This window comes from Heterostelium album (genome assembly GCF_000004825.1).
Source record: "Heterostelium album PN500 unplaced genomic scaffold PPL_scaffold12, whole genome shotgun sequence".
Lineage (NCBI taxonomy): Eukaryota > Evosea > Eumycetozoa > Acytosteliales > Acytosteliaceae > Heterostelium > Heterostelium album.
Window position 1 is genome coordinate 860,377 of NW_008805074.1, and position 23,257 is coordinate 883,633.

General features: G+C 32.0%; 7 protein-coding genes across 7 annotated transcripts; 3 read left to right on the forward strand and 4 right to left on the reverse strand.

The window, feature by feature from the left end:
• Window positions 1–41: 41 nt before the first annotated feature.
• PPL_10297 (beta-lactamase family protein) lies at window positions 42–2,570 on the forward strand (the record flags this gene model as incomplete). The annotated part of the gene is made up of 1 exon (XM_020581076.1): window positions 42–2,570. One exon carries the CDS (start codon window positions 42–44, stop codon window positions 2,568–2,570), a length of 2,529 nt encoding a protein of 842 aa, XP_020428661.1.
• Window positions 2,571–2,991: 421 nt separating this feature from the next.
• On the forward strand, window positions 2,992–5,529 carry PPL_10298 (uncharacterized protein; the record flags this gene model as incomplete). The annotated part of the gene is made up of 1 exon (XM_020581077.1): window positions 2,992–5,529. The coding sequence occupies one exon, from the start codon at window positions 2,992–2,994 to the stop codon at window positions 5,527–5,529; it is 2,538 nt and encodes an 845-aa protein (XP_020428662.1).
• A 186-nt stretch (window positions 5,530–5,715) lies between these two features.
• PPL_10299 (purple acid phosphatase family protein) lies at window positions 5,716–7,557 on the reverse strand (the record flags this gene model as incomplete). Its single annotated transcript, XM_020581078.1, has 2 exons — window positions 5,716–7,452; window positions 7,498–7,557. The coding sequence occupies 2 exons, from the start codon at window positions 7,555–7,557 to the stop codon at window positions 5,716–5,718; spliced, it is 1,797 nt and encodes a 598-aa protein (XP_020428663.1).
• A 434-nt stretch (window positions 7,558–7,991) lies between these two features.
• tubB (tubulin beta chain) lies at window positions 7,992–9,675 on the reverse strand (the record flags this gene model as incomplete). Its single annotated transcript, XM_020581079.1, has 4 exons — window positions 7,992–8,349; window positions 8,452–8,705; window positions 8,792–9,234; window positions 9,369–9,675. 4 exons carry the CDS (start codon window positions 9,673–9,675, stop codon window positions 7,992–7,994), a joined length of 1,362 nt encoding a protein of 453 aa, XP_020428664.1.
• Window positions 9,676–11,464: 1,789 nt separating this feature from the next.
• On the reverse strand, window positions 11,465–13,112 carry PPL_10301 (uncharacterized protein; the record flags this gene model as incomplete). Its single annotated transcript, XM_020581080.1, has 2 exons — window positions 11,465–12,797; window positions 12,862–13,112. 2 exons carry the CDS (start codon window positions 13,110–13,112, stop codon window positions 11,465–11,467), a joined length of 1,584 nt encoding a protein of 527 aa, XP_020428665.1.
• A 291-nt stretch (window positions 13,113–13,403) lies between these two features.
• PPL_10302 (uncharacterized protein) lies at window positions 13,404–14,663 on the forward strand (the record flags this gene model as incomplete). Its single annotated transcript, XM_020581081.1, has 4 exons — window positions 13,404–13,415; window positions 13,757–13,785; window positions 14,002–14,134; window positions 14,577–14,663. The coding sequence occupies 4 exons, from the start codon at window positions 13,404–13,406 to the stop codon at window positions 14,661–14,663; spliced, it is 261 nt and encodes an 86-aa protein (XP_020428666.1).
• Window positions 14,664–21,449: 6,786 nt separating this feature from the next.
• porA (porin) lies at window positions 21,450–22,905 on the reverse strand (the record flags this gene model as incomplete). The annotated part of the gene is made up of 3 exons (XM_020581082.1): window positions 21,450–22,331; window positions 22,420–22,490; window positions 22,860–22,905. The coding sequence occupies 3 exons, from the start codon at window positions 22,903–22,905 to the stop codon at window positions 21,450–21,452; spliced, it is 999 nt and encodes a 332-aa protein (XP_020428667.1).
• Window positions 22,906–23,257: the final 352 nt, after the last annotated feature.

The window sequence follows — 23,257 nt, forward strand, 5'->3', positions numbered from 1 at the left end:
TTACAAAAAAAGATCTAGATTTTCGTAAGATTAAAAAAAAAATGATGCAAAAAGAGGTTGTTACATCTTTGGATGAAGCTACTATAATTCGACCAATTGAAGAATGGATTAGATATCAAATCAATGATAAAGCAGTTCCTGTATTCGGCTTGACCATTACCAATAGAGAGAAGACTCTTTATACCAAAGTTCATCATCATCCTGATATTAAAACACCAATTCCATCTATTGACCGGTCACTTTTCAATGTCGCTTCGGTCAGTAAGCTGTTTACCTATGTTGCACTTCTTCAGTTGGTAGAACAAGGAAAAGTATCACTCAACGACCTGATCACCAAGTATATGCCATCTAACTTTGCACCAAAGAATCCAGTCGATTGTGATCCAAGTGAACCACCACTCTACAAGCAGATCACCGTCTTCAATTTGATTCGTCATACCTCTGGATTGATTCGTGAACCTCTGGAAGGCAATTACTTTAATGAACATCAATGTAATCTTCAAGAGTTGGTTGATTCAATGGGTCGATCCACCTTGGTAATCAAACCGAATACCTGTCACAAGTATTCGAATGCCGCTGTTGCCATGGTCGGATATGTCATCCAAGTGGCATCAGGCATGATATTCGAAGACTATGTCCAACAGTTTGTTCTCGATCCCATTGGGATGACACACTGCACTTTCAAGGACATCTGGAACAACACTCGCTATTCCAACGACGATGAGATGCGTCTTTCAGTTGGTCATATGTGGCGCTACTGGGATGAGACAACCACCGACGTCAGTGTCTTCAAAGAAGCACCATTAACTCATTTCGGAATGAATCCAGCCGGTGGATTGAAATGTACACTCTCTGAGATCAATCATTTCCTCCGAGTATTCTTGAATGGTGGTGCACCGCTCTTGAAGGAGAAAACCTTCCAATTCATGATAACACCACAACCATTGTCTGGACCTGCAGCGGAACCAAATACTGACTACCACTACCATCCATCTGAAATGACACATGGATTGGGTGTTGAAATCAACCAACTTTGTGGACTACTGTTGGCACGACATGGCGGCGCAATCAATGGATTCGCCAGTGAGTTCCGTGTTCTCCCAGAAATTGGTGTCGGTATCTATGCTGTGGCAACACTCGACTGTAACAATACTCTCTCCACTCAACTAGTAGAATATGCTTACCATCATATCATCTCTCACTACTTCAAACCATCACCAGAAATACCATATGATCCACTTACTTTGGTTACAGCAAAATCACATATGAAATCAGTGATTGAAAGTCAGTCGATTCCAAATGAGATTCTTGATCAAGCAATGGGATATTATGTGCTTGATAAAGGTGATCCCAAGACCTATGACCTTCATCGTTTCAAAGTCTACCAAGAGTACAATCAGAAGCTCTTTATTAGAACTTCGTTCATCTCGAAACTTTCATGGGCTAACTCACCGTATCATCCAGAAGGAATGCTTGTTACAAACGATCGTTTGTCATTTGGAGGTCAGTTGAAGCTATATACCTCGACCGATGGTAAGGATACAGCAATCGAATCATTCCGCCGTATAAAAGATATATCTGACAACAATCTGTTCTATCAACCATACATCCCATTGCCACCAGTCTCGTCGGCCCCACAGGAAATACCTCAATTCCTCAAGAAACTAGTTGGACACTACGAAGCCAAAGACCAACTTGCTCTGATCTTTGAGGACGATGGTACATTGATGATTTGCATTGAATGGTTGTTTATCTACACATTGACATTCGTATCTGAACAACCAGGTTGTGTTGTATTCAAATTCGCAACGGATTCATTGTATAAAGATGAAAGAGTTACATTCTATCTAAACTCTGACAGTCGTCCTGAGAGACTTGAACTCTCTGGTATACCATTCTTCCACAAACATGTCGGTCCAATTCCAGGTCAGAGACAAGAGGGTGTATGTTCATCTGGGGAAGCTCAAATCATATTAGATAAATCATACTCTGTAACTTGTCCACACAAAGCACCTACATCACACAGTCTTGTTGATCTTTCAACACTCTCACCAACACTTCTCACCGATGTAAAGTATGCGACAACCGACAACTTTTCTGGAATTGCATTGTATAAAGTTGCCAAAGCATATCTCCATCAACAAGCTGCTGAATCATTACTTCGTTGTCATCAATGGTTGGAACAATGGGGTGTTGGTTTAATTATCTACGATTCTTACAGACCATGGAATGTGACTTGGGCAATGTCGGAATCAGTCAAACCTGAATTCAGAGGATTGTATGTTGCCGATCCAAATAAAGGATCTGTTCACAATCGAGGTGGTGCTGTTGATTTGACTCTCTATGATTTGAAAACTGGTGAAATCATTCCAATGCAAGGTGAATACGATGAACTCTCAATCAGATCACACAGATCATATTTCGGTGGAACATCAAGACAGAGATGGTTCAAAAAGTTATTGACCACTGCAATGATGAATCATGATTTCATTCCATATGAACAAGAATGGTGGCATTTCGATTATAAAATATCATTCGATGTTTTAAACATTCCATTGGAAAATCTTTAAAATTAAATAATAAATAAAAAGAGATTAAGAAGTTCATTGTGTCTTCATTTGATTATTTCTAATTTTACTGAAATTTAGTTAACTTTTATATATAATAAAGGTGGGGAATTTCAAAAGGGTGAAAATTATTTATTTCAAACAAGTATGCAATGAAACCAATTTTTTTAAATAATCAACATACTTCCTTTTTAAAAATATTTTTGTTCTTTTCCATTTTTTTGAGTGATCCTCAAATAAATTTATAATCATATTTTTATTACCCACTATCCAATAATTCATTTTTTATTAAATTTTGATTGTACCTTTATCCCCACTATAGTTTAAAATCGTTGTTGAATTAATTTTATACACTAATTAATTTCTTGAATTTTAATCATTTTATTCGCTAAAGGTTAATAACCAAAATTATTTATAGATAATCATGCAAAAAGAAGAAATAGTTAATTCTTTAGATGAAGAAAGTATAATTAAACCATTTGAAGAATGGATTAGATATCAAATCAATGATAAAGCAGTTCCTGTATTTGGTTTAACTATTACCAATAGAGAAAAGACTCTTTATACCAAAGTTCATCATCATCCTGATATTAAAACACCGATTCCATCGATTGACCGAACACTCTTTAATATTGGATCAGTTGGAAAGCTATTTACTTATATTTCACTTCTTCAGTTGGTAGAACAAGGAAAAGTATCACTAAACGACCCGATCACCAAGTATATGCCATCTAACTTTGCACCAAAGAATCCAATCGATTGTGATCCAAGTGAACCACCACTCTACAAGCAGATCACCGTCTTCAATTTGATTCGTCATACCTCTGGAATTGTAAGAGAGCCACCTGAAGGAAATGGATTTAATGTTGTTCAATGCGAAATTGAAGAGTTGGTTCAATCGATATGTGACTCTACTTTAATCTATAGACCAAATACAACATTTAAGTACTCCAACACTGCTGTTGCCATGGTCGGATATATCATCCAAAAAGTATCTGGAATTTTATTCGAAGATTATGTTCAAAAGTATGTTCTCGATCCAATTGGAATGACACATTGTACTTTTAAAAAAGACTTATGGAACAACACTCGCTATTCAAATGAAGATGAGATGCGTCTTGCAGTTGGTCATATGTGGAACTATTGGGATGAGACAACCACCGACGTCAAAGTCTTCACAGAAGCACCTATAATCAAGTTGGGCATGAATCCGGCTGGTGGTTTGAAATGTACACTCTCTGAGATCAATCATTTCCTCCGAGTATTCCTAAATGGTGGCGGTGGTTTAATAGGTGAGAAATCTTTCCAACTCATGATGACTCCTCAACCATTGTCTGGACCTGTCTCCGAACTACACTCTGACTACCACTATCATCCATCTGGAATGACACATGGATTGGGTGTTGAAATCAACCAACTATATGGTCTACTTATGGCCAAACATGGTGGTGCTCTCTATGGATTCGCCAGTGAGTTCCGTGTTCTCCCAGAGATTGGTGTCGGTATCTACGCTGTGACCACTCTGGACTGCACCAACTCTTTGGTCAATCAGTTGACAGATGTTATTCTCCAAAGAATAATATCACATTACTTCCAACCATCACCTCGAGTACCCTATGATGTATTGGCTCTTGAAAATGCCCAACTACAAATGAAATCAATTCTTAAGTGCCAACCTATTCCAAAAGAGATTCAGAATAGAGTTCTAGGATACTATAAGATGATTGACGGAATTCAGGAAAAAGATACTCACCACTACAAGATCTACCAAGAGTACAACCAAAAGATTTACAGGAGAACATTTTTGTCTATCAATCTTTCGTGGATATCACCTGAGAATGGATCACCAATTCTACCAGAAGGAGCCCTAGTCACCAATGATAGAATATCTTTCGGATTGCCAATGAAATTAAAGATATCCAATGATGGAAAGAATGTTGCCATTTATACCTATGTTAGACAAAATGATATATCTGAAAACAATCTCTTTTACCAACCATACATCCCATTACCACCAGTTTCAAAACCACCAAATGATATTCAACCATTCCTCAAGAATCTAATTGGACACTATGAAGCAAACCAACTTGCAGTTATCTATGAAGATGAAGGAACCATGATGATATGTATTGAGACACTTTTTCATTGCACTCTCACCTTGGTATCTCAAAGAGATGGTCGTTTGGAGTTTAAATTCTCACCAGATTCAATGTATAATGATGAAAGAGTTGTATTCTATCTCAATTCATCGGGAATACCTGATAGATTCGAGTTGGAGAGAATTCCATTTTATTACAAGCATGTTGGTCCAATTCCAGGTGAAAGACAAGAAGGTGTTTGTAGTCCAGAGGAAAGTAAGATCATATTAGATAAATCATACTCTGTAACTTGTCCACACAAAGCACCTACATCACACAGTCTTGTTGATCTTTCAACACTCTCGCCAACACTTCTCACTGATGTAAAGTATGCGACAACCGACAACTTTTCTGGAATTGCATTTTATAAAGTTGCAAAGGCATATCTCCATCGACAAGCTGCTGAATCATTGCTTCGTTGTCATCAATGGTTGGCACAATGGGGTGTTGGTTTGATCATCTACGATTCTTACAGACCATGGAATGTGACTTGGGCAATGGCAGAATCAGTCAAACCTGAATTCAGAGGATTGTATGTTGCCGATCCAAATAAAGGATCTGTTCACAATCGAGGTGGTGCTGTTGATTTGACTCTCTATGATTTGAAAACTGGTGAAATCATTCCAATGCAAGGTGAATACGATGAATTCTCAGTCAGATCACACAGATCATATTTCGGTGGAACATCAAGACAGAGATGGTTCAAAAAGCTATTAACAACGGCGATGATGAATCATGATTTCATTCCAAATAAATCAGAATGGTGGCATTTCGATTATAAAATATCATTCGATGTTTTAAACATTCCATTGGAAAATCTTTAAAATATATGGAGTAATAATATTTTTATTTGATAGGAGGAATTTGACCTGTGGAATCAATTACATCACCATCTGGATCTATTGCCTCTGCAATAGTTGAATTGGCAGATACATTTACAATCCATAAATGACTAAAATAATAACATTAATAAAACTATACATTTATAATTATTTACACTTTTTTTTAACTTACTTTGTTAAAGATCTTTTTTCAAGGAACCATGGTAAATTAGTTGTATTACCAGGTTTAGTACGAGAACCTATACCAAATGCTCCGCCACCTACGTAAACTGTTCCATTTTCTTCATCCACTTTGCCATTCCTCAGTGGTTTTGTTCGCTTGAAAATATGTTCGTGATTTTCCAATACCAATGATACATTATATTTATCGAATATCTTTGTAATGGTGGATTGTCCCATTGACGGAATTTTTGCTGTTAATGGCTGTGAACCTGCAGGATATATTGGAGAGTGATATATTACTACTCTATTGGTTATGTTGTCTTTGGTCGAACTCCATTGATCGTCAAGCCATGTGGATTGGGGACCCCAACAACTGATTACACAACTATCCAATATCGCCAGACTGCCAAATGAGCTCAGTTGATGCATGTGATATGAAGATCGAGTTTGAGGGCTGCTATGTGCATCTTTTGCCGTGAATGATGTATATCTGAAAAAGAAAGGAACACTCGATCTCGGCTGGAAGAATGCACCAGCTTCATGATTACCAATTGCAAATAGGAAAGGCAGCATTAGTCCTTCCGATGTATTTCCAAAATTACTTATCAGAAATGCGAGCTTCTCGTCCCATCGCTGGTAACACGCAGGAACACCCTCGGCGTAGGCAACATCACCTCCAATAACCACAAAATGCAATGGACTAAATCGTTTTTTAATAGCTTCGGCAGCCAGATCCCTTGCATCTTTATTCAACTGAATATCACCACCCACTACAAATCTAACGGGTGTATCGTTGTCGATAGGCAGTGTTCTAAATTTGTGTATGGGAGAACACACCTTTCCTTTGTTGTAACAAACACTGAGTGAGTAGATAGTGTTTGGTTGTAAATTATCTAAATAATGAGTAGAGACGTATCGCGACTCTTCTTTGATGATTGAATCCATCGGTTGTATAAAAGATCGTCCAACGGTTGTATTCTCTCCGGATGGCGATTGAACGGTGACACAGAAATCCGAAGGAAAGTCACGAGTATGATACTGAAGTATCATCGAGTGAGACGGATCCTCTGGTAGCGTCAGATAAAGATGACAAATCTCGTCATTTGAACAATAGGTACTACGTGTCAATCGAACGGATATGGTCATTGGATGAGAGCAAACACATACTCTGTCTAGAGCTAGCGGCACAACAATTGCAAACACCAGCACCAAAATCATTAGGAAAATCGATGTCTTTGGAGATCTAACTATGTCATCTCTTGACAATGCCAATTGTTTCCTATACCAACCGATGGAGACCAAATTCTTGGCGGTTCGCTTGACATTGTCCACTGCATTTGCCAGCCTGTTATTGCCTCTGGACAAAGCTCGTGGATCTCTAAAAGTCGGCTTACTGTTGATATCGTTTAGCTCACCATGAGCATTCGAGTCGTTGTAGTCATCTTCATCGACTTCAAACTCATTCCAAGCGACAGAGTTGTTGCTATTGTTATGATGAGCTTCAGATACACCTGGCATCAACTCAATATCACTCAGAGCAATATGAGTATGTGACTGAGGTATACCTCTAAGATGTATTAACGAGGCAAACAATAAATATATAAAAATAATAATGAGAACTGGTGCAATAACTATATACTGCCATGATGAAAGTGCTGAAATAACAAAAGCAAACGATAGTATCGTACCTGCCTTTAGTAGAGTAAAGAAATGATGTACTTTACTGGTAGGTAACAATTTGCTCTTATTATAAAATAGTAATCTAATGAAAAATAACAGTAAACTAACAAACAAAGGTGTTAGAAAGAATGCCAAGAATCCTTTCTCTCTATAAGTTAGTTCTGTCATTGATTTTGTACAAGAATATAATTAATATATAATTAATAATGACTTTTATAGTTACAAAAAAAATAAACAAATAAACAAACTATCACATTTCTTAATTAATTTATTTGAGAATATTAAAAATAATTAAATGTGAGGGTTATTCCAACACGTGTCACCCCTCTTCATTTGCGGCATTTCTCTTGATGGTTATTTTTGAAAAACGAAAATATAAAAAAAAAAAAAAAAAAAAGTTATCGCAAAGATAACAAAAGAGATTGCTTGTATAACTTCAAAGAAATTGCAGATATTATATTTGTGTGTGTTTTGAATCTAAAATTAAATTATATTAGATTGTTTTTGTTTTTGTGTCTTGTTGTTTGTTTGTGTGTTTGTTTATTTTGAAATTGGATGGTGATCTTTTGGTATAATTGTTTCTTTTTAAAGGTTTAAGCTGTTTAGTTCTCTTCAGCTTCCTCAACCAACTCTTCATTTCCGTTCTCCATTTCGTCATCGTTGGAGACGTCGTTGTATTGTTGGTATTCGTATACGAGATCGTTCATGTTGCTCTCGGCTTCAGTGAACTCCAACTCTTCCATACCTTCGAGGGTGTACCAGTGAAGGAAAGCTCTACGCTTGAACATAGCAGTGAAATGGGTGGAAATACGCTTGAAGAGATCTTGGATGGCAGTTGAGTTACCGATAAAGGTGACTGACATTGGCAAACCACTTGGTGGGATATCACAAATAGATGATTTAATATTGTTTGGAATCCATTCAACAAAGAATGATGAGTTTTTAGATTGGATGGCAAGCCTTTAAAGTAATAATAATAATAATAAAGTAATAAGATTGAATTAGTATACTATTTAAATATAGTTAATTTTAAAATTATTGATAAATTCAATTTCAACTTACATTTGCTCATCGACTTCTTTGGTGTGACACTTTCCTCTGAATACAGCGGAGGCAGTCAAGTATTTACCGTTACGTGGGTCAGAAGCAGCCATCATATTCTTGGCCTCGAACATTTGTGCAGTCAAATCGGTGACAGAGATACGTTGGTATCCAGAGTTAACGCTGTTAAGAAGTGGAGCGAAACCAACCAAGAAGAAATGAAGACGTGGGAATGGAATTAAATTTACAGCAAGCTTTCTCAAATCACTGTTAAGCTAATTAATATGTGAAAAAAAAAAAAAAAAAGTTAAGTATATATATATAAAAAAATAAACATATATTTTTATATACTACTACTTACTTGACCTGGGAAACGGAGACAACAAGTGATACCACTCATTACTGAAGAAATAAGATGATTCAAATCACCGTAGGTTGGGTTGGTAAGCTTCAATGTACGGAAGCAAATTTCATGTAAAGCTTCATTGTCGATACACATGACCTCGTCGGCATTCTCGACCAATTGATGGACAGAGAGAGTAGCGTTATATGGTTCAGTGACAGAGAGTGATACCTTTGGTGATGGAACAACAGAGAAGGTACACATCATACGATCTGGGTAGTCTTCACGGATACGGGAGATCAAGAGGGTACCCATACCAGAACCAGTACCACCACCAATGGAGTGAGTAACTTGGAAACCTTGCAAGCAGTCACATGACTCGGCTTCACGACGGACAACATCAAGAACGGAATCGACCAACTCGACACCCTCAGTATAATGACCCTTAGCCCAATTGTTACCTATTTGTAGTTAAGAAGAATAGAAATAAAAAGATAAAGAATATAAAGAAGAAGAAGAAGTTATTATTTTTGTTAGTAAAGTTATATTTAATAATAAATATAGTTATTTATAGATTATTATGATGATAATTTACCAGCACCGGATTGACCGTTGATGAAATTGTCTGGACGGAACAATGAACCGTTGGTTGAGGCACGAATTGAATCCATGGTACCTGGCTCCAAATCGACCAAGACAGCACGTGGAACGTACTTCTTGTCTCTGGCTTCGTTATAGTATACATTGATTCTCTCTAATTGCAACTTTGAGAGGTGGGCATCATTGGTTGCCTTGTGGGTACCGTCTGGCTGAATACCGTGCTCTTGAGAGATGACTTCCCAGAATTTATTACCAACTTGGTTACCACATTGACCAACTTGAATATGAACGATTTCTCTCATTTTTTATATGATTATTTTAATTATATGTGAAAAAAAAAAAAAAGTTTTTGTAAAAAATGTTGTGTTGATTGCTTTTGATTTATAGATATATCTATTCTTTTTCCAATGAAAGATACTGAATTGACTAAATAAATATAAAATAATAATAATAACAATAAAAAAAAAACTATCAAATTTTTATTTTGCAAAAAGGTGAAGTGTGAATCTATTTTTTTTATGAAAAAAGAAAATTAAAAAAAATTATTCATCAAAAATAATCTTTTTGCTATTTTTTTTTTTTGTCATTTTTTTTTACATGATCGTGGCGCCAAAAAAAAAAAATATTGAAAAAAAAAAAAAAACCAAAACTATTCAAAAAAATTATCATAATGAAATTCATCATTCAAATTAATTGTAATAAATATTTGAATGATAGTTATATATCAATATAAATCTAATTTTTGAATATTATTTATAAATATATTTTTTTATTGATAATCTATCTTTGGTTTTTCTTTTTTGCAAATAATTGTATTACCAAAAATTCATTTATAGATATTTATTTGTGATCAAAATTTTTTTTGGTCATACAATTATTTTTCTTAAAAATCAGAGGACTGTTGATCCCTGCAATTTATTTATCTCTTTTTGTCGTTTGAAAAAAAGAATTTTTACACTTTTCAATCAGAACTCGGAGAATTTGGATATTTGTTGGTATTGATTGAAAAGAATGAAATCAAAGATTGTAGAGTAGAATGTTGTATGAAAGATTGGTAATGACTGTTGCGTTTTTATTTTGGTTTATTATTTATTTGGTGCACAGAGTACCAAAGTAGCTACAGTTATGAGACTGAAAAAAGTCAAAATGTCAATGCATTCTACTTCAATGGTGAAGAGATCATCACATTGGGCGTGAACTTGCCATTCGACGTCATCACCTTACTATTTGGAGCATCATGTGTACCAGCTGGTCAAGGTCTTTTCGCATGTACACTTCAATCATAACTCTTAAAAGGATAGATGTAATAATTTCAAATCATAATTAATAAAGAAAGATAATATAATAAAATATATTTTTTAAATGTTTTTTTTTATTTATTTATTTTTTTTATAAATTGTTTTGTTGATTCTGATTTGGTGGTAGGAAATAAGTGTTTGTGTAGAAAAAAGGTTTTCATTAAATATAATTAATATATTGAAGTTATATATTAAAACGATAGTTATCATTGTTTTTATATAAAATTCATATTTTAATTGTTTTAATTGTAATAGTACAAAAAAAGATATGCGAAATGATACACCAAAATCATTGAGACGTATTGATTTTTATAATGGTTGTAAATTCCAGAATGGATTTTGGGGTGATGATTTTAAGGAGTTCGATTGGTTTTGACATTAGTTTGTATTGGCATTGGTTCCGACTAATTTTTACCAAATAGAAAAATTTTGAAAAAAAGTTGAATGATGTGGCGAAGTGAAGTGATAATTAAATACTATATCAATATACTACAGTGTTGTTATTATTATTATTTGGTTATTTTTTATGTTATTATTATTTTGAACTAATAAACAAATAATTAATTAATTAATTGTGTAAAAGTTCTATGTGAAATGATAATATAATATATAGAAAAAGTATATATATGTGTCCCTTATATATTATATATTGACTACTAGTTAGCGTATTGTTGTTGTTGTTGTTTGTATTATGAAAAAATTATATATATTATAAACAAAATTACAGATATCCATATAAATAAATATATAAATAATAAAATTATGTGTTGGAAATTAAATTAATCTAAATTAATTATCTTGTGGATACTGCAGTTTGTTTTGGGGGACTTAGTATCATTGATGAGTATTTGTTTTTTGGGGACAGTGGGTGTTGGATGATCTCTGGCTCTCCGTCGACTGGGACGTGTTCACGTTGTTTGATCTCGGCAGCCCACAGCAGACTGGCCATGTCGTCCTGAGGGAAACGAATCTCATTGCTGGTCATCTCCCTGGAGAATGGGAATGATGCGCCACGCGATTGCAGTGACATCATTGGTGCTGAAGCTGGAAGACGTCCTCTTCTTGGTGCCATTGTTGGCGATGCCTCTGGCGAAGACGACGAGTTCTCACTGGCAGAGTTCATGACACCGTGTTGAGCGACTGCCGATGCGCTCGAATAGTTGTGACGGATCTGTGGATTCTTACGAGTCTTGACGACGATGGCAAATGGCTGTGAAACAGAGAGAACGACGGAATTGTTGTAGGAGTTCGAGGGACGAGCAACGGCAATAAAAGTGAGTGACCACTCCTTACCCCATGTACCCTTGGTCATTTTCAAACCTTGGAAAACAGCCATACCCTGACCGTTGAATGCCTCTGAGAAGTTCTCAACCGAGTCGATTTGGAGTTTTCCTTTGTGATCGGTAACGATTCCAAGTGCAACGATGTTTGAGATCTGGAGATTTTGACCGGCCATCTGGCTGGCAACCTTGAGATCCAACTTGACTTTGAATGGAGTGTCGAGACGACGATTCTTCCATACGACTTTGGACGATGGCTGTTGGCAAACTTGGATACAACTTGGACGCGATGCACTTGGGTTCTTTTGGACGTATTCCAACATCTTTTCGCGGATGATCATCAATTGTTTGGGTGATGGAGCGATACCACCGACGGCAGCAGCAACTGCAGATTTTTGATTTAATAATTGTTGTTGTTGTGCTTGTGCTTGTGGATGTCCAGCCATCTTCATTGAGGGTAGTGCATCATTTGCTGAGGCACGACGACCGTGCAACATACGCGAGTGATGGCTTTCTTCGTCGATCTGTAAGTTATTCTCGTCTCCACTTCCACCGAATTCGTCGGCACCGTCCTCTGGTGATTGGCTATCGAAACTATCTGGGCAACTATTTTCTTCATCGTATTCAACGCCCTCTGATTGCTCGTCATCCGACTTTGAGTCTGCACCGTTCATATCTTCATTACACAAAAGACGTGAAACTTTCATTCTCTTGTTATTTCTATAATCATAGATATCATCTTCATTTACCAATCTCTTTTTATCTTCATTATTCTTTTCAATTAAATCGGAGATTGATGAAGTAGAATATGATAATCTTGTTTTTCTTTCTTCTGCCATATCCGGGCTAAACATAAAAAAATAATAAAGTTAATTAATAATTAATTGTTTTTAAATGTATTATTATTTACCTTAAACCAACAATACTTTTAAAAGTATTAATTTTATCAGAACTCTTTGAAATAATTTCGAACCATTGCAACAAAATATCTAAACCTTTGTCCATTCCGGATATATGACTTTTCAAAATAAATTTCTCCAAGAGTGGTTGTAGTCTTGTCCAAGATGATACATTAATATTGGAATCCATCATTTGGTGTTGTTGTTGATGATGTTGTTGTTGTTGTGGTTGGTGTTGCTTTGACATTGGGGAATCACACATTTATATAATTTAATAAATAATTTTCAAAAATGTGATATATATCTTTTTTTTTTTTTACAAGTAAAACAATAATTTTTTTAAAGAATTATTATTTATCTAATATTATTTGTTCAATGTTAGTAAATATTATTTGTAAGGTTTGGATATTATTATATATTTTTTGAAAAGCTAACCGACATACGTTATAAAATAATGTTACTGAACTTATTGATACAAATGTAGATTTTTCAAGTTGTATAAGAATTTAGTATTTTGGAAATACAATCCTAAATTAATTGGAATTAAATTAAAATGGTAATGTTAGTATTTATTTTTTCGAAAAAATATTAGTAATTGTTACAAACAAAAAATGTTTGTTATTGTTGGTGGTATGACTAATTTATATTTATTGGATGGATCTATAAAATAAAATCCAAAATACAAAAATATTTATAAATAGAGCGGTGAGTGAAAATAGAAAGTGATGTTGTTGTTTGAAGATGTTGTTGAGTGATGATGTAATATTACATTCAATTATTTGTATGTTTTTTGATGAACACCTGACTTGAAAAAAGTTCTTTAAAAAATGGGAAATGAAAAAGAATCAACAAAATGTCATTGACAGATGTGGATAAATTAAATAGTTTTTTTTTTTTTAATTTTAGGCTGAAATCGACGAGAACAATTTAAAATTGTATGTTAGTGCAGCGCGAGTTGTCCAATCGTTTTGGAAGTTGGAGTTGAAATATATATTATTTTGATTTTTTTTAATTTTTTTTGATTTTTTTGGTTTGAGCAACAATTTTTGTTAAATTTGATATCGATGGTAAGGCTCTTACCATGTTAACAAAATTAAAAATAAAATATCTTTTGGAAAATAGTTTTTTCTTTTAAATGATAAAATAAACAGAAAATCAATTGAATTGCAACAACAATCCAACGAACAATTGAAAATTGTCAGTGCAACAGCAATGAGCAAAAAAAAAACAACAACAACAAAAACAACAGTTCACTCAAAGTTGAACACATTAGCATTGATGAAGGTAAGGTGGTGTTTTTTTTGATGTGTGAACTCTTGCAAGTACTTAACAGCATCATTTGTGTTTGTGCCAGTTGAATTTTGATTCACTTTAGTATTTTATGGTGTGCACATATGAACTTTTAATTGAAATTGGAAGGTCGGTGGTGCTTGTTTTTAGTGGTGGTGGTGGAATCAGATGACATGAAGAAAAGGCAGACTAGATCACCATTGTTTGAGTTGTGGTGCCTGGTTGCAGAGGGGGTGATAAATTATCCATATATAAAATAAAATAAAAAACAAAAACAAAAACAACGTCAATTGTCAGTTAACACAAACAAAAAGGGGAAGAATCACCCACACACAGGAATTTTGCAAAAACTCCAAAAAAAACTTGAAAAACTTCGATGTTTGGGTGTTTGTGGGTGTTGTTTGCAAGTGAAAATCTCATTTTTCAAAAAAATGAGAAGTTGTCAGAAAAATGCCAAATACTTGATGATGAGGGTTCAACGACCATAGATCTGACGAATACTAATTTTGGACCATATGGTTGAATATTAAATCGATTTCGTCTTTAGAATGTGACTGACCAGTCTGGTATTGATTCGATACCAAAATAATCATGTTTGGTGATGATATGATTATATATATTTGTAATTGATGTTGTAATTGAAAAGAAAAAAAAAAAAATAATGGTTGGAATAAAAAAGAACAGTTCAGTTCATTCGTTTATAATTTTATAAATCATAATCAAACAAACGACTTCAATGAAATTTGAACAAATGAATGGCGATGATGTTTGTTTGTTTTTTCTATTTTTACTTACTTTAAACTAAGCGAACTAGTTCTTATTCAACTTTATAATTTCAAGATAAAGGTTTTTTACTGCTGCTGCTAACAAGTGAAGTGGATCTGGAATTTCTATGGTCGAGACTCACTTATGCTATTTATTGGATTGTGTAGTTGATTTTGTATTCTGTTATTTGACTATAAATATAAATATATGTTACAAGTTTAGATTTTTTTTTTAGGGAATTTTAAAGTTAGAATTTTCTATAGTTTGTGAAGTTAAATAAAAGGTAGAATAATATGTTGTTGGTTTGTTTTTGATATTGAAAATATGAAAAGATAGTTTATTCATTCGGTCGTTGGCACACTAAAAAACATTATATATACAATAATTAACACAAACTACTAGAATGAAAATATTCTGGACCAAATGTAGATGGATATGGTTGTGGAGGCAATGCCTAATGAATTAGAATTGTAATTATCAGATGTGTGTGGATAAAAGCTTGAGATTGAGGTTTAATTAATTCAATTGAGCTGTTATTCATTATAATATTTTCTAATTTTCTATTCCTTCAATATTGTATTTTATTTCTTTAATACTGTGTGGATAGATGTTTGAAGGAATAATGAAATTGTGAAGTTGAAAGTGAAGCTTAACACCTTTGAACACAAACGTTCCAATTATTTTTAGTGTATTAATAAAACAAAAACCAATCATCCAACCAAATTAACAAAACAAATAAAAATATAACAATACTTTAATTGAATTGATTTTATGTGATATTTGTGGTGGTGGTGTTGTTATTAATACACTGATAACATAATATCATTCCAATTACTATATTTCACAATTGTGAGATAGATTAGAAAAACAAAACAGAATTGATTGTTAACTAAAATAAAGTCAGTTATCATCTGGTGTTTTGTCATCAAATCTCGGTATGTTTGTTCAAGTTGCATTTCTGTTGGAAAAACTGGGGGGATTTATAATTAACTTTAAAGTGTACATCTTCAAAAAAATCAAAAATGTTGGATCATCAAATATGATATTAAAACAAGAATTACCAATCAATAATTAACAAATTTATACAACACATCACAACAACTACTAAACCACTAGAGTTATCACCACTACCACACATCCAACATCAAACAATTGAATTCAAATATTATAATATGTTATAGCAATTGCAATAACATTAACATCACTCCTTTTATAAAAACAAACAAACAAACAAACAACCAAACACACTTGGAATTGAAAATAATAAATATTTTTTGGAAAATTGGAAATAAAATATATCTTGACTAACCAGTCATATTATTATTCTTATTACTAATGATATAAGAATTATTTAACACTTGTGGTAAATGAAATTATTTTTCTTGTGTGTGTGTGTTGTGTTAAGTTTATGTGTGGTAAAGATAATAATATTTCTATTGACATCCTGAACCGACAAACTCCATTTATTTTCATCATCTACTACACATATAAATGAGAAATTGAACCACAACAACAACAATCCTGAAAATAAAAAAACAGAGAAAAGATTATACCCACAACCAATCAGACAAAAAGATATTTTTGGTAATAAGAGATGTGGGTGTATGAAGATACAAGTTTGTTGTTGTTTTTTGGATGAACAGTTTCTCAAATTATATAATCACTGACTTTGTATGTTGATTAAAATAAAATAAATCTCCATATTGATTATGACGATGTTCTAAGTAGTCTTATTTGTACATTATATATTGAAATGGCTGTTTGAAGAGAAGATCAATTATATTCTGTATTCCAATAGCACTCGAATGTGTAAGTTAAACAAGGAAATAAAACAAAACATTTGAACTTGATACTTTTTGTAGTTTCACACAATTTCAAAAATGGTTTTGTTAGATCTTTAACATCACAAAATAACAAGAGTCGTCTGATTATTTTTTAAAGTTTTTTTAACACACTAAAAAAAAAACATTGTGGGTAGATACATTTTTCTTTTTATTTATGAGGATGCGATGATGTAATCAATAAAAGGATGGTTTGGGTTGATAGTTTAAAAAAATAATAATCAGATATTTGTAAAAAAAAATGAAATAAATTGTTTGTTTTTTTGATTTATCCATCCACAGCAAAAAGTTTATTCTACATATATGTATAAATGAAATTGAATGATTGAAATATCACAATGACTGATGATATGAAGACTACTAATCAAAATGAAAACAATAAATAATTGTAAAATAAGTCTTATCAAAAATGGAAACAAACAAAAATAAATATTAAAAGAATTGAAGTGATTGATTCTACTACTACTTTTGTAGAGATGAATTACATACAATATTCATATCTAAAAATTAAAAAAATTATGTGATAATCAATGATTGAATGTAAATGCAATTTATTGTATTATAGAGATGTATTATGTTGTTCAAATATTTGAAAGTTATTGATCCAGAGAGGTTATCGAAAATTTAATGGTTATTAAAAAAGATCTTTTGTTATTATAATTATATTATTATTTATCTATCTAATTCTATCTATTGATTGATTGATTATGGTGATTTACACTAAAAAAAAAAAAAAAGACGAGTGAAGAGAGGTGATGGATTTCCAAAGTTGATTGAGATTTCGCATAAAACTAAAATTTGTTTTTTTTAATTTTAATTTTTTTTTTTTGAATATCTGGGTGAACACACCAACGATTGTTCACACAAAATTTAAAAAAAATAAAAATATAAAAAAAAACAACGTCTCTCCGATGTCACAAAATCATGAGAAAAAGGGTAATAATGATTTTTTGAGACATTTTTTTAAGTTTTTTTTTTGTAACCACCCAGGTACACAAATCTGGGTTTCGCAAAATACACAAAATGAATTTAAATTTTGGAGGTAATTTAACAAACATATTATTTGTATTGAAATAATTTTTAAAGAGGTGATAGGTTTTTATAATTTTTTTTGATATACATACCAAGTTATTAAATAGTCTAAAGTTGGTTGATTAAATATAATGTTGGTTTTGATTGTTGATTGTGGATGAATTAAATAATTTTATAATACAACTAAATCTTATTAAAAACTTATTATAGTTGTTAAAAAGATTAGGTTTTAAGGTTTAGAATAATAATATTATTATTTTTTATAAATGATACATGAATGTTTGATGTTGGAATTAACAATTACTATTCTTTTGGACGGAGCAAATTTTGTATTTGACAATAGTAGTACAAGTTTGGGAAGTTGGAAGGAAGAAGAAAAGAGAAAATAAAATAGATATTTTCTAAATTAATAGAATTGGAAATGATTGATGTTTGTCAAACAATAGTAATATACTGGAAATGACTGATCAAATTGAGTTGATGTGATTACAAATTCTTATTTAAATTACCATTCTGGGTTTATTTATATAAATGTTTTAATTGATTTAAAAACTTTAATAATAATATCTTTTGGTTGTCTCATGATGAAATAATTGTAGTAGTGTGAGAGTGGGGTGTGTTTATTTGGTATTATAATTGATCAAACATTAATAAAAAAAAATTATGTAAAAGCGTTTTGTTTGATGGGTATTAAGTATGTGCGAGCGTGGTGAGTGGTTTGTGGTATAGATGTGGTAATAATAACAATAATAATTGGAGGAATAATAAAATCATTTCTATTTAAACAATTGTAGCAAAGTAAGATATAATTTCTTGATACATCGATATGTATTTTCGTCTGTTTGCCTTTGTTGCAGAATTTGGTAGAATGGATTATCAACAACAATTGAGATTATAAAACAAATGATATTATTAATTTGATTATATTTAGATAGAATGAGGAGGTGCCATTACTGATGTGAAATCAATATTAACCAAATCTATTCATTTCCTACTCTAAATCAAAAGGGTGAATTGAATTGTTTGTTGTTGATGGTTGACATTTATATATATACATATATGTATATATGTTGAAGAGAATATAGCATTTCGATTGATATCAGAACTCACTCACAGTAATCAACATGTGTTCAAATGAGGTACATAATATAAATTTAGATGATAAATTTTGTTTTGGTTTGTGGTGTGTGTGGGTAGTCAATAACCCGGGTGGCTATTTGATTATTGAACGTCAGTCGATTTAAAAGAATTTCAACATTCCACTCTCGCCGTCGAAAGGGGAAACGCATCATCAAAAAACTACTATATGATGTATGATATTTATTACCCTTTCAGTGCATTACTTGATGTTATTTATTAATTATGTTGTTGATAATTAGTCATCAATTTTGAAATCATTCAACTTTTGCAGATTGGGTAATGTTTTTTTTTAATTATTTCTTTCATGTTGTTTAAACAATATGGTTTTGTGTGTGTGTGTGATGTTGATGATGATCATTTCTATCCATATTTCCATGTCTTTCAATGGTGGTGTTGTTGTTATTGTTGTTTAATGATTAATAACAATGTCTATCCGGACTTGACATGTTTCATGGTGTTAATGGATTATGTGGATGTTTCCTCAGCCCCCAAACGTCCAGGAGATATCTTATTTATTTAGTTATACTGAGAGTAATTATATTGGTTTTTTTTTTTAATTCTGACGTTTAGAGACGACCATCAACTTACTTGCTTCAGCACTGAGATCAATTTATTGGGATTTGTGTTTATGAGTTATAAATCAGACCTGTCTTTGTTAATAAACACAAACCCCATCACCAAGATTCAATAACACAACCACAAACCACAAACCACACTAGAAAGATGATGTAGCGGAAGGGGTATGTGTTTGTGTGTTGTTGAAGTGTAATAGTTATAATGAAATTTTTATATGTATGTCAGACTTTATGAATGATATTATAATATGGTCAACTTTTAATTATATAAAAGTGTTATTAATCCATTTAAATTGTTTAAATTTGGTTAGAGAATTATAATTATTTTTGAGATTGAAAATAACAATTATATAATACATTATACATATAAGTATAAAATTATTTAATAATTTAGGAGTAAGTTTGTGGTGTGTGATTGTTGATTAGTGAATTACCACTTTATAATGATTGATTGTTTTGTGCTTAACATATCAGTTCAACTATAAAAGATTATTACCTTGAATGGAAAATTTGACAAAGAATATGGAAATAGTGACGATGATTTCAATATCACACCTCACTACTACTAATTTTACATCTTCTTATTTGTCTTTTCTGTATTAATGTTGTTGAATTTTATTGCTTTTATGTTAAATTTTAACTTTTATCCATCAATTTGACAACAATCATCATTAATTCAACAACAACAACAACAACAACTGCATTATAAGATTAACCTAAAAAATGATTGATACTTAATAATGTCATTATAATAATAACAGTGTAAATTAAAAGTGGTAATTATTAATGTTGTTGTTGTTGAATTTGGTCACATCATAATTATAATGGATTTGATTAAAGTTGGCAGGTGATGTTAAATATATGTACATTAGAGTGATGTTGTTGATGATGAAATACTTACAGAGCACACGCTACAATCTCTTAATAACAAACTCATACAACTTGTTTGTAAGTTGTACACTGCCAATAACAATAACATTAATTAACCAAGGTGTTAACTTACAAATGTGTAATTTGTCAACCTAGAGAAATGTAATTGGTGCACATAGTATACAATTATCCAACTTTAACCATTAGATTATTATGGTTAGGTCAACCCACCTCTGTGTATCCGCAAACAATGGGTCAGTCATTAATAACAATAATTAGATAATTAATTATTATTATTAGTGATTTCAATCACTTGGCTTATTCTTATTACTCTGTTGATTGTGTGTGTGATCATATTTACCAAACAAAGCCAACAGCGTTGACATTCTCCTCTAATGTATCTTAACATCTCTAGTTATAATCTATAATGATAAATCAAATTACCAAATCAAAAACAAGATGAGGTTGTTTGATTTTTATATCTACCACATCTACTTTCAACTACTACCGCGCTACTACTAGTACTTCATTCATCATATAATCTATCTATTTAACTGGCTTTGATATGAAATTGAAAAAATATATATGTATGATGTTTGTGTTGTGAATATATAATGAAAACAGTGAACTAATTGATTGATCGATTTCAAAATTAATTAAAAGATTAAATTATTTGAATTATTTTATTGCAATATTATGCAATTTATTGGTTTTTTTCTACAAAAACAAATTACAAACTGTTAATTGATTGTCAATAGAAATAAATTACCCTCACAAATATAATTATATTTTAAAACTCTTTTTATGATACATCTTAAAAAGAGTAAACCAGAACGATTTAATCTGGTTCATCTTTTTGTACAACCAAATAAATTGAAAAATTCAAAGTGTTTGTGTATTGATTATTTACACTGTTGATTATGACCACCAAAATTATTATTATTTATATGTTAACAAGGAATAATTTATTTTTTGATTTTATTATATACTATTTTGGTTTTATTCTTTTTTTTTTTCTTTCTTTCTTTCTTTTTAATAAAAAAAAAAAGCGTATTGCGGCGATATGTTATTTTTTCTATTAGCTGTTTAGAAGTTGAGGACGAGGTTGAAACCAAAGTTGTGCTTTCCTTCGGCTGAGAGATCCTTACCGTTGATGTTGAAGGCAACAGAAAGCTTGGTGTTGTTGTTGACTGGGACGGTGTAACCGAGACCGATTCTACCTTGACCGTTGACCTTTGCCTTGATGAATGACTTGGAGTCAACATAGTATTGGGAACCAATGGTGAATTGTGGGTTCTTCTCTGGTGATTGCAAATCGACGGCGAGATCGGCGGCGATGGCCAACTTGGCGTTGACACGGTCGTAGGCAGAGAAGACCAAGGATTGACCCTTGTTCTTTGGTGAGACGGCCAAGAGGAGACCTTCACGCTTGTATAAGAAAGTGGCTTCCAATCCCTCGAGCTCTTGCTTCTCTCCGTTGACGTTGGCTTGGAGACCCAAAGCAAAGTTGGAGAAACCAAAGACGGCAGAGGTGAGGATCTTCTTGTTGGAACGGAGGATGGCAGTCAAAGCCAAGTTGTCCTTCTTGTATTGGAATTCGGATTGAACCAACTTTGAGGTATCAGCCTGTGATAATATATTTGATTGAGTATTGTTATAGTTATTGTTGTTGTTGTTGTTATATTTTTTTGTTTTTGGTTTAATTTTAGAATTAGAAAATGTAAGTTTACTGCTTAGGGCACCTGATTTATGTGAAAATGTAATCTGTTGTTTTTCAACACTTACAGTCAAGACAGCCTTCAAACCTGGAGCGAGGTTTTCAAAGGTAACTTCACCCTTACCGAACTTGGAGTTGTCTCCAGTTACACTGATCTTAGCATTCTTGAAACGGCTGTCCAAGTTCAACTTTGGGTTGACAGAGGTGGTGATTGAACCATCGGTCTTACGGCTGACAGTACCAACAATTGACTAAATAGTATATAAATAACAAGAAATACCAATTAATAAACAAAAAAAAAAGTTTTGTTTATAAACGCAGAGAATTGAAAACACATACGATTGGGTAACCAGACAAGTTTTCGGTGATTTCGATTTGTTGGGTCTCTGGGTAGTCCTTCTTGATCAAATCTAATAATATTTTAAAATAACGAAATATTAATATCAAAAAGAAAAAAAAACGTTAGATTTCTTTTTTTTTTTTTTTTTTTTGATTAAGTTAACTTCATATTCTGTCGTCATATTGGTTGATTGCTATTATTTTTTTAATCTGTCCAAAAAAAATATTACCAATTTTTTTTTTTGTCATTGTTTTTTTTTTTTTGGAAATTTCTCTTCACTCTTTGTGTGATTAAAGCCATGTGATCAAGTAACATACTATGTTACCTCCATTTGATATTGTTATTTTATCTGTTTGATTGTGTTTTTTTTTTTATCTGTTTGATTGACTTGTCCATGACAACAGAATATGAAGAGCAATATTATCATTTGATAACTTACCAGATGGGACTTTGACTAAATCAGCGTAGATTCCTGGGTTTGACATTGTGTATTAAATATGTATATATAAGTCTGAAATATAATAATAATATAAAAGAATAAGATTTAAATATTAGTTTATTTTGTTTTAAATTGATTAATTAAAAAAATTTAAATTATTAAATTATTTAAAGATAGAAATATTAAAAGTTTGTTGAGGATCGAAATAGAATAGAATCAAAAGATAGTGAAAGTGTAGGCCTACAAACAAATAAAGATATAAAAAAAAAATAGAAAGCAAGTGTGATATTATTACAACTGTGTGAAAGAATATATAAAAATGAAAAAAAATCAAATCTTAAAAAAAATAATATTTACAATGATGGTGATTGATGATGATGTGTAGTGTATATTATTTT